Source organism: Ictalurus furcatus, chromosome 2 (assembly GCF_023375685.1).
Source record: "Ictalurus furcatus strain D&B chromosome 2, Billie_1.0, whole genome shotgun sequence".
In the NCBI taxonomy this organism is placed as follows: domain Eukaryota; kingdom Metazoa; phylum Chordata; class Actinopteri; order Siluriformes; family Ictaluridae; genus Ictalurus; species Ictalurus furcatus.
In genome coordinates, this window is record NC_071256.1 from 442066 (window position 1) to 454248 (window position 12183).

Genomic DNA, 12183 nt, shown 5'->3' on the forward strand with positions numbered 1-12183 from the left:
ACACAAAGAATTTCATTGTAAGGCGGAGCCAAAGTAAAATGGGCGTGGCTTAAACAGTCAAGCCGAGGTGAAAATACCTCTTATCAAATTCCATTTAAACCCTTTAAGGAAAAAACAAACACACACACCTCTCCTTCTGTACAGGATGTAAAACTGTTTAAAGTACAAAACCTATCTTTTTTTTTCTTTTTTTTTTCAAATTTCTTTAAATGGCACATACAGGAAGAAAAATCTCACATCCAAACCCGACATATTGCCTCGGCGCGTCTCATTGAGCTCTGCTCACTCCATAGTGCACTTAGAAGTTATCAAGTAATGTTAATAAAAATGATATGAATGCAACAAAGCAAAAAAGGAACAAAAATGATCAATGTTAAATCATAATAAAATGAATAACGAGGAGACGATTTGGCTGGTTATAGTTTAATATGATAATACAGGGATAAAGGATCAACCAAAAAAAAAAAACAAAACAAACAAACAAAAATTTAAAAAATCATAACCCAAAAAAAGTAGCAAAAATGTAATGAAACAGAAAATTCATTACTATCAGTCCATAGTAAATATTGTTTCCTCAAAAAAAAGGGGGGGGGGATTGAAAGCTCTGAACTCTGAATAAAAAATGTTACTGCTTGAAAAATGTCTTTATGTACCTAAAGGTAAACACAGCGAGCCAACAGCGTGAAAATTCAAACAAACTAACACTCTTCCCATGTTAGAAGTTTCCAGCATGTTGGCAGATTTCACCAAAACCAGCGTTTATGGCAGAAATATCACAATGGCTAAAATACGCTCGGATATGTAGTGCAACATGACTAATTCCCCTTTACACCGCGCCAACTGGAAATCAAAAGGGGGCGGGGCTTTATGTGAAATGCTTTTTTTGGGGCGGGGCTTTGCTGCATAGGTCATAAACGAGGAAGCGTTCCTCAAACAGGAACACAAACAAAGGGGCGGGGCAACTCTATGAACCATGCCTGTTCACGAGAACTGGTGAAGAGAGGGTGGAGCTTTGTATAAAATTTGGGGAGGGGCTTTGTTGCATAGGTCATAAACGAGATTAGTTCTAAAAAAGGAATGCCTTTATTTAAATTTGTCCATAAATTGATTGAAGGGGCGTGGCTTTGGAGTCTTGTTCAGCCTAGAAAAGGTTTGCTAGGTCTATGAAAAGGAACTAGGGGCGGAGTTTTGCAGACTTGTTCAAAAGAGGCATGGCTGAATTCCTTGGGGGCAGGGCTTTGCTGCATAGGTCATAAGTGAGGAAGCATTCCAGGACCAGGGACACAGATTAGAGAGATTTTAGAGGTAGAGCCATTTGACAAATTTGAATTTATGGGTAGAGCTTTGCTGCGTAGATCTAGATATATGAGAAGGGGCTGCAAGAATATCAATGCAGAACACACAGGAAGTGCACTGGGTCCAATCAGAAGCCAGTGTAGTGAACGTGGTGGCCCCGCCCCCTCCTGAGGTCACAGCCTTTGATAATTGTCTGAAATCACTCACGTTTTTCCACACGCCAGAATGAAACGGGAAAAGTATGAATCTTTAAATGTTTTTTTTTTTTAGCTGTTTGCTAAAGCTAGCTCATTTGCTAATTACTAAGCTAGCTAGTGTGACGAGTTGGAGGTTGTTAGCTAAACAAACAGCTAGCTAAATAACAGGTGTTCTGTATAGTTAGCTGGCGAGCGTTACACTGAAAAAGTGTTTTTAGTATATCTGAACATAAATGGGATCCTTGAGGGGCGTTCTGTGATGACATCACAGGCAGGACCACACCCACCATAGTGGGCATGTCCACTGACAGTTGAAGGGTCACAGTAGATGTGGATTTATTATTTTGCACTTCCACCCCCTCTTCACAGGTAAGGCTATTTTAAATTTCATATGTTTAAGCCAAGAAAAAAAATGTCCAAAAAATAAAATAAAATAATAATAATAATAATAATACAGCCCTCATTTTTATTATTTTTTTTAAAACAATAACGTTACAAAAACGGCGTCTTTTTTTGTTGTTCCACAGATGAAGGTCTCAGCGGGGCTCTGAATCAGATTAAAACTATTCCTCCTCTTCCTCCTCCTCCTCCTACACACACACACACACACACACACACACACACACACACACACACACGCGTTTGTCAAACCAAAAGCGCAACCACCAGCTAGTAACCTCTGACCCCTGACCCTGTCAGCGCTGAGGGAATCAGCGAAAGAAAAGATGGATGGAGGGATGAGACAGTGAGAAGGAGGTGTAACCATATAAACTGCTTGTTAATAAGATTTTTAAAGAAAAATAAAAAAAAGAACTAAAGAACAGTTATTGTGTGCGTGATGAACAAGGGAAGAGAAAGTGAGACTATTTTTTACCCCCTCATCCCTCCATCTCTCGTTTTCCTAATGATCAGAAAACCGGCACGTTTGTTGGGTTGCCACGGAGATAGCTTCAGTCACCGTGGCGATTTTGAGCTCTCGAACACTTACTCACACATACACACTCACTCGCACACACACTCTCTCTCTCTCTCTCTCACACACACACACACACACACTCTCTCTCTCTCTCTCTCACACACACACAAACGCGCGCGCGCTGGCGCAGGTTGATACTCAGTATTGTCTGTTCTGCTTTTGTTCGTTTGTTCTTGACGTGGAATCGGTTCTTTACATATTTTTGATTGTTTCTCCGAAATGGACTTCATCATCAACTGTCCATGTTACTGCAGTTCTCTGTGGAGAGACAGACAGACAGAGAGTGAGACAGATAGAAGAGAGAAATAAAGAGTGAGAGAGTGAAAAAGAGAGAAACAGAGAAGTGTACATTCATGAAATGTATCAGGATTTAGACCTCATCCTAGCACAGAGACAGCACTGGTTAAAGTAGTAAATGACCTTCTACTGACCTCTGATCAGGGTTGTGTCTCGCTGCTTGTGTTACTCGACCTTAGTGCAGCTTTTGATACTATAGATCACACTATTCTCCTTGATAGATTAGAAAATGTTGTTGGCATTAAGGGAACAGTCCTCTCCTGGCTCAGGTCTTATCTGACCGATCGTTATCAGTTCGTAGATGTAAATGGAGACTTCTCCACACATACCGAGGTTAAATTTGGTGTTCCACAAGGTTCTGTTTTAGGCCCACTGCTTTTTACTTTATATATGCTACCTCTAGGTCAAATTATTCGTAAATATGGAATTATCTTCCACTGTTATGCTGATGATACACAGCTGTATGTTTCAGCGAAGCCAGAGGACAGACAGAAGCTTAGTAAAGTTGAGGAATGTGTAAAGGACATTAGACGCTGGATGAATATTAATTTCCTTTTACTTAATTCTGATCAAACAGAAGAACTTGTACTAGGACCACATGCAGCTAGAAGTAATCTTTCTGATCACACAGTAACTCTGGATGTTCTTTCTGTGTCATCATGTGCAGCAGTAAAAGACCTTGGAGTGATTATTGACTCCAGTCTATCATCTGATGCTCATGTAGATAATATTACTAGGATAGTCTTCTTTCATCTCAGAAATATTTCTAAGATAAGACATATATTGTCACTACATGATGCAGAAATATTAGTTCATGCTTTCGTCACCTCTAGACTAGATTACTGTAATGTCTTACTGTCTGGATGTTCCAGTAGGAGCATAAACAAACTCCAGTCAGTCCAGAATGCAGCTGCTAGAGTCCTAACTAGAACCAGAAGATACGCCCACATCACCCCGATCTTATCCACACTGCATTGGCTCCCAGTGAAATCTCACATTGATTATAAAATACTATTATTAACCTATAAAGCACTAAACGCTCTCGCGCCACAGTATCTGAGAGAACTTCTGATCTTTTATGCTCGGCCACGCCTAATGAGATCAAAAGATGCAGGCTATTTGTTGGTACCTGGAATAGTGAAGGCTACAGCAGGGGGAAGAGCTTTCTCTTATAGAGCCCCACAGTTATGGAACAGTCTTCCAGTTAGTGTTCGGGACTCAGACACAGTCTCAGTGTTTAAGTCCAGACTGAAAACATATTTGTTTACTCAAGCTTGTTGTGAATAGTTTTGTTGTTAGGTAAAGGAGCAGATCTAGAGGATCACAGGTATAGAGTGTCGTGGTGAACTGGGATGTTTGGATGCTGTCGCTCTTCCACTTTAACACCTTCACCCAGGTGTGTTGATGGTGGAGTGTCTGGCTGCATTATGTCCCAGGAAGTCCTCATGTCTGTGTTCCCTTCTGGTTCAACCTTTTAGTTATGAGGTCATAGCTAGTCTTGCCAGAGTCCCTGCTTTCACTCACACACAGTACACTGTCCTTCACCATTACGGGACAATAACCATACCTAATAATCTCTCTCTCTCTCTCTCTCTCTCTCTCTCTCTCTCTGTCGAGCTACAGGATACTCCTGAGATGCCAGTGATCCTGACCCCTTCTGCTCTCCGGACCTGCCTGATCCATCCTGATGTCCTACTTCTGGTTGGAGTTCTCATCAGTTGGAAATCACTCACCATGAGATTACTGAGGATGGTACTACTTTATAAAAACCATGACGATGCTTTGGACTGTAATTAATATGAACAGTTCAACAGAACAGACTTCATGTGAAATTCCTGTTTACAAAACTGCACTGGTTCCTCTCAAGGTTTCTTCCTCATATCATCTCTGGGAGTTTTTCCTCACCACCCTCGCCTCTGTCTGCTCTTTAGGGACAAATTCATACGTTTAACATCTATATCCTGAATGTATATATTTCTGTAAAGCTGCTCTGGGACAATGTCCACTGTTAAAACTGAAGTGTGAGCGGGAGAGGAAAGGACAGAGAGACACACATATAAATAGAGACAGTAAGAGAGAGCGAGAGAGAGATCTCAGTGTAACTGCTCCAGATGTTAGTGCATAGTGTTCCGTGATCAGTGAGCGAGCATTACCGTTGAAAGTGTCCACTTCCTGTGCGTGGAGGAAGGGGGCGGGGCCCCACACTCGAACCGTGCCATCGTCTGAAGCGCTGGCCATCAGGCTCGGCACACACGGGTTCCAGCTAACACAGTTCACAGTGCGAGTGTGTCCCGTTAGCTCAGCTATGGGCAGCTCGCTACGCTTGTGCCAAATATATACCTTATGATCTGACACACACACACACACACACACACACACACACACACACACACACTGTAACCTGGCTGGTCATGTCGTTAAACCAAAACCACATTAGATAAACAAAAAAAAAAACAAAAAAAAAAAAACAAACTCAGACTGTCTGACAGCTGCAGAAGCTCCACTGCGTACCTTCACTGCCGCTGGCGATGAAGTCCTCGTTATGGCCGCCGAAGCAGGAGTGGATGGTGTAGAAGCCCTGCGTCACTCCCTGATACTTCCTCACCAACACACGGTCCTGCAGGTCCCAGAGATGAACCCCCTGTACAGAGAAGCCGAGCAATATCAAACACACCAACACCACTATTGTTTAAAAAAAAAAAACCCACAACAAGCCACATTATCTGTAATTAACGCTCACCTGAGTTGCTACATTTAACAAAGCTAATCGTCCGTTCTTAGAGACAGTGAAAGACATGACCGGATGATCCTCCTGAACTCTGCATGAGAGAAAAACACATCAAACACATCAAATATCAAACACCGCTAACGGGTTACTTCATCTAGAACTGGAACAGGAGCAGTGTTTATCTTCGGGAGAAACCCAACGCTGAAATCATTAAAGGTGAGGATGATGATTACATGTTTCTGTCGGTCAGGTCCTCGAAGTTGTAGGCGCGGATGCGTTGGTGTGTATCGGAGGCCAAAACCGTTCGGCCATCGCTCACACACCATAAACACTGAACACGCACTCCCTCCCAGGAGTCCACCAGGTTACCGTCCAGGTCCTGATACAGAAAGACGTTAAACCCGGCGGATACGAACACTCCGAGGAACGGCAGATAAATATACGGTGAGACATACGGACAGGTGAAAGGATGGTGGAGATGGACGAAAGGAACTCACGCATTGGTAGAACTGTCCCCGCTGTCCTCCTGTAACGAACCGCTTGCCGTCGGGGTTCCAGGCGACGCTGGTCAGACTGTCCTCATGAGACTGGCTCATCTTCGTACGCAGTTCACCTGTCTGAACACCAGGGGGTGACAACACTCACCTTTAACACAACAGGCTACTGTACACTAAACAGACGACTACACAGACATGAGCAGTAGCAGTGTAGCACCTTTACAGGCAGAGTAGCACCTGCAGCTCAGCTAACATACAATGAGTTCTGAGGTGGAGTTATGGTAAGCACAAGTACGGATTACGGACCACCTGGCGGTGGATTTACCTGAACAGGTAACAAGGACTGACCACCTGGGGGTTACTTTGAGGACAGGTAAGGGTATACAACACCTGAAGGAGTAACAATATAACGCCTCTAGAAGCTGTGTTACCTGGAGGGAAGGTAAATCTATAGAGCATCTGGAAGCAGTGCTGCCTGGGGCCAGGTTTGGGGAATAGTCTACCCAAGGGCGGAGTTACCTGGAGGACAGGTAACAGAATAGAGCCCCTGGGAGATAGCGTTACCTGTACGTTCCAGAGCCAGAGTTCCGAGCAGTCGTCTGGGCCGCAGGCGATGAGGTACATGTCATCAGGACTCCAGGCCAGGTAAGACACTCCGTACGCGTGACCTTCCAACGTCCTCCACAACTTCAGCTGGTGTGTGTCCTGTTACAGAGGGGGGGCAGACAGGAGACCGCGGTCAGTGTCGGACACGCCTCGGTGACGGATCATACAGACCGACGGGACAGGCGAGTACGCACCGGGTCCACCTGCCACACGATCACGGTGGTGTCTTTGGATCCGGTGGCGAGTTTGGTGCCGTCGTTAGAGAACTTGCAGAACCAAACCTCGTTACAGTGTTCGGTCAGAATCTGCTGAGTGTAACAGGGGAACTGCTTCCTGAACGGCGAAGAGACAGAGACACACGCAAGACAGGGAATGAGCTCAGCGGGGTGGGGGGGTGGGGGGCGACAGGTGAACGGCCATCTTCTCCACACGTGCACTACACGCAGGCCTTACTTCATTCATCATTATATAAAATACAGCTACTAACATGTCTCATCAGAACTAAATATATGTTGGACGGGCCACGCCCACAAGCGACTTCATATATCCGCGTGTGTGTGTGTGTGTACCTGCTGCACACGTGGTCCAGCAGCAGTGAAACAGAGTCGAGGTTGTTGTCCGTCTTGGTGTTGTGATAAAGGCAGCGGTCTCTCTGTAACTCCACGGCCTGACGCAGGAGTGTGTGTAACCTCCGGGGGGGCAGCATCACCGAGGGGGGGAGGTACGCTACACACACACACACACACATTAAAATAACAAATATAGCATCGATAGTATCTCCTGTATCACCTACACTGTGGATAAAGAGAGTGTGTGTGTGTGTTCTCACTCTGTAGTTTATCGAGCAGTTTGGAGCGTGAGCTCACTCCTTTCCCCTCCCACTCGGCTTTGGCTCTCAGGTCCTCGGCGTGACTGCACATCAGATACCTGCGCGAGGTGCGACACGTTACTGTATGATGTCATCAAAACAGGTACGATTTCGACCTCGGAAAAGTTTACACGCGTCTTATTCTAGGGGGAAAAAATCGTTACATACAGTAATCCAGTAATAAAGTGGGCGTGTACGCTTCTCCGGTGTCTGAATCCGGAGGAAAACAGACGAGCAGCAGCTTCCCCCGCCCGCCCAGCGCCCGCAGGTTACCCGTACACGCAAGAAGCAGTTTAAATCTAATAATAATCAGAAAACGGTGTCGAGACGACAGCACACCGACGAGGGGGCGGAGCTTCGATATCGGAGAGCTCAGAACACCTACGCGATTGACGATCGTTACAGATTCATATGCAGATTAGCTAATCTAATAATAGCGGTTTCTTTAGCAGGGGAAAAAAGAAGACTCGTTTATTTTGTGTATTACTGAGTGATGACTCGATACGCAGAAAAATGTCGGCCAATCACACGCAGCTGAAGTACTCACCCCCCCCCCACCACACACACACGAAATGCAGCACAGGAAGTGTGTGATAAATATAATTACACGTTTATAAACGACTAGGACGGAGCCGGAGCTGTGTGTGTGTGTGTGTGGTCATGCGAGTGCTGATGTTCTATTTATACTAACCCGGGGTGAGTGAGGGTGAATGAGGGCAGGTGAGGGCGAGTGGGGGCGCGTGAGGGCGGGTGGGGGCGAGTGAGGGCGGGTGGGGGCGAGTGAGGGCGGGTGGGGGCGAGTGGGGGCGCGTGAGGGCGGGTGGGGGCGGGTGGGGGAGGGTGGGGGCGAGTGAGGGCGGGTGGGGGCGAGTGGGGGATAGATTACCCGCTGAGGACGTGGATTCGGTCCGTGTTGTATTTGAGTGGAGTCAGTTCTCCTCTCAACACCTGTAACGCTTCCAGAACTTTCCCGTCCTCCAAATACTCCAGATACTTCTGCTGCAGGAGGAGAAACTTCATCCGCTACACACACAAACACACACACACTTTATTTTTCCAGCAGCCAATAAAATTCTTCATATTAAACAACACAAGCAAAATTGATTACTGGCATCACTAATCCAGGACATAACGCTGCTAAACACGCTAACCCTCCTGTGAGGTCCCTCCCAAACTATTGGAACATTTGGGTTTGAGATCAAAAGATGGAGATGATTTTAGGATTTCAGCTGTTTAGTTTACTTCTGAATTCATTCTGCTGCTCCATCATGAGTTCATCATCAATAAAGATCAGTGAGAATGTTCCAGAAGCAGCTGTGCAAGCCCAAGCCATGACGCTACCTCCACCATGTTTCACAGATCAGCTTGTATGTTCTGGATCATGAGCAGATCCTTTCTTTCTCCACACTTTGCCCTTTCCGTCACTTTGGTAGAGGTTCATCTCGGTTCCAGAACTTTTGTGGATCGTCTCTGTATTTCTTTGTGAATTCCAGTCTGGATTTCTGACTCTTACTGTGATGAGCGGTCTGCATCTTGTGGTGTTTCCTCTATACTTCTGCTCTCGAAGTCTTCTCTGAACGCTGGATTGTGAGGCCTTCACCCTGCCCTGTGGAGGTTGTTGATGATGTCACTGACTGTTGTTTTTGGGTTTTTCTTCACAGCTCTCACAATGTTTCTGTCATCAGATGTTGTTGTTTTCCTTTGGCTGACCCATTGGCTTGTTTTTCTCCCAGAGACAGCTCTCTGGTCTTCGTGTTGGTTTACCCTTTTTAACAACAAATGCCGTCTTCACAGCTGAAACCCTGGACTCAAACCAAGAGTAGATGTTCAGAGCTATTTATTGTTTAAACAGTGAATCTAACAGGACACACCCGGGTAACAAGAAACACCTTCTAATATTTTTGCTCACCTACAAATTGGGTGGTCTGACACAAAAATGTGCCGTGTTCTATTTCGTTAAACGCGTCTACATATAAATACCAGGAAATAAAAGCTGAAACTCTAAACTCTCTTCCCATCTTCATCTTTTGATCTCAAACCCAGACGTCTTCAGTCTACAGCAGAAACACATGAACTGGCCCTGTGTTCCTATAGTTACGGAGGGGGCTGTATCTGAGGTAGAAATGCTAATCATGCTAACGTGCTCACATTTTGGACTATGAGGTCCTGCGTTCCAGAAAAAAAAAACACAGAGCTTCTACATCCATCATTCAACTCCACACACACACACACACACACACACACACACACACACACACACACAGAAGGGTTCCAGAAAGTGAGTGTGTGTGTGTATCCTACCACAATAGCGTTGGGTGAATGCATCAGGCCTTTGAGCTCGCTGAGGTCATTTTCCGCCTACGCACGCGCACACACACACACACACACACACACACACACACACACACACACACACACAGGAGAGACAGTTCAGCATTTCACATTTACTACACTCACTTTAGGTTATAATCTCTGCGCACACACACACACACACACACACACACACACACACACACACCTTGTCCCACTCTCCTGCCATGATGTGGTTTCTGAACTTGGTAGCAGCGGGGTGTTCCAGCCTACAGCCCGACTCCTGCATCAACAGATCCACTGTCTGACTGCACAGAGAGAGAGAGAGAGAGAGAGAGAGAGAGAGAGAGAGAGAGAGAGAGACAGGTACAGCACGAGAGAGAGAGACAGGTACAGCACGAGAGAGAGAGACAGGTACAGCACGAGAGAGAGAGACAGGTACAGCACGAGAGAGAGAGAGAGAGAGAGAGAGACAGGTACAGCACGAGAGAGAGAGAGAGAGAGAGAGAGACATGTACAGCACGAGAGAGAGAGAGAGAGAGACAGGTACAGCACAAGAGAGAAGTGCAGAAAGATAGAGAGAGACAGGTACGGCACGAGAGAGAGAGACAGGTACGGCACGAGAGAGAGAGACAGGTACGGCACGAGAGAGAGAGACAGGTACAGCACGAGAGAGAGAGAGAGAGAGAGAGACAGGTACAGCACAAGAGAGAGAGAGAGAGAGAGACAGGTACAGCACAAGAGAGAGAGAGAGAGACAGGTACAGCACGAGAGAGAGAGAGAGAGAGAGAGACAGGTACAGCACGAGAGAGAGAGAGAGACAGGTACAGCACGAGAGAGAGAGAGAGAGAGAGACAGGTACAGCACGAGAGAGAGAGAGAGAGACAGGTACAGCACAAGAGAGAAGTGCAGAGAGAGACAGAGAGACAGGTACAGCACAAGAGAGAAGTGCAGAAAGATAGAGAGAGACAGGTACGGCACGAGAGAGAGAGAGACAGGTACGGCACGAGAGAGAGAGAGACAGGTACGGCACGAGAGAGCGAGAGACAGGTACGGCACGAGAGAGCGAGAGACAGGTACGGCACGAGAGAGCGAGAGACAGGTACGGCACGAGAGAGCGAGAGACAGGTACGGCACGAGAGAGCGAGAGACAGGTACGGCACGAGAGAGAGAGAGACAGGTACGGCACGAGAGAGCAAGAGACAGGTACGGCACGAGAGAGCGAGAGACAGGTACGGCACGAGAGAGCGAGAGACAGGTACGGCACGAGAGAGAGAGAGACAGGTACGGCACGAGAGAGAGAGAGACAGGTACGGCACGAGAGAGAGAGAGACAGGTACGGCACGAGAGAGAGAGAGACAGGTACGGCACGAGAGAGAGAGAGACAGGTACGGCACGAGAGAGAGAGAGACGGGTACAGCACGAGAGAGAGAGAGACGGGTACAGCACGAGAGAGAGAGACAGGTACGGCGAGAGAGAGAGAGACAGGTACAGCACGAGAGAGAGAGACAGGTACAGCACGAGAGAGAGAGACAGGTACAGAAAAAAACAAGCATGGAGAAAGACAGGTGCAGAAAGAGAGAGATACAGAGGGTGTAAGACAGGTAGAGAGACAGACAGAGAGCGAGACAGGTAGAGCGCTTGTTGAATCACATGTTTGTCACTACATCAGTACAATCACTACATGTTACTGCACCATGTTAACTGTGTGTGTGTGTGTGTGTGTGTGTGTGTGTGTGTGTTGACATCATTGCTGTGATGCTGCAGTGTTCTCATTATACTCAGCATTTTTACACACACACACACACACACACACGAGGATCATCGCTATTACATATGCATTATATACATCAGTGTGTTTGTTCACTGCGTCTCACTTCAGTGAAAACCTTCAGCTCTGAAATCAGCAGAATTTACATTAACACAAAAAGGCCACACCCCTTTCCCCTGGTAGACAAGTGCTGCATGGTCTTCATTCACATACTGAACCCTGATTGGCTCCTGTGTCTAATGACGTCACAACCCTCTCCTGACTGGTGTTTAGCAGCGGATCTGCCACTGCGGTGTGTTCGGTCAGATGTGTGACGGTGTAGAGTCGCCGTGTTTCAGCGTTTATGAACAGATCGGGGAATCGTCTTTTCCTGAGAAATTACCCTCAGAACAGAGGAATGTAGGAGAACAGGAAGCAGTGTCACGTTAAAAACGAATTATTAAACACTACGGTTCTGGTGCTAGTTTAATATAAACCGCTGAATTACCCGTGTGCACGAGTGCTAATATTACACTCCATCAGCTACGTTACCATGGGAACTTTCCTAAATGTTTTCGTGGGCAAACCAAACTAAAAATCTAAGCGTGTTCATGTTATGTTTACATTTAGCCACACCCACAAAACTCCACAATAGCTC

At 46.4% G+C, this 12183-nt stretch overlaps 1 protein-coding gene across 4 annotated transcripts in view; it reads right to left on the reverse strand.

Moving 5' to 3' along the window:
* Positions 1 to 1041: 1041 nt before the first annotated feature.
* The window catches only part of wdr26b (WD repeat domain 26b), a 12851-nt gene continuing 1709 nt past the window's right edge, over positions 1042 to 12183 (reverse strand). Inside the window, exons 2-14 of one of the 4 annotated variants that reach the window (XM_053641320.1) lie at positions 9984 to 10083; positions 9767 to 9823; positions 8352 to 8488; positions 7427 to 7524; positions 7167 to 7323; positions 6792 to 6930; positions 6556 to 6696; positions 5992 to 6111; positions 5728 to 5873; positions 5507 to 5585; positions 5278 to 5407; positions 4920 to 5114; positions 1042 to 2083 (exon numbers count right to left, since the gene is read on the reverse strand). In XM_053641320.1, the coding sequence (XP_053497295.1) occupies positions 2046 to 2083; positions 4920 to 5114; positions 5278 to 5407; positions 5507 to 5585; positions 5728 to 5873; positions 5992 to 6111; positions 6556 to 6696; positions 6792 to 6930; positions 7167 to 7323; positions 7427 to 7524; positions 8352 to 8488; positions 9767 to 9823; positions 9984 to 10083 (1537 nt within the window). In that variant the 3' untranslated portion in view covers positions 1042 to 2045. The other 3 variants (XM_053641329.1, XM_053641312.1, XM_053641303.1) reach the window with 3 other exon arrangements.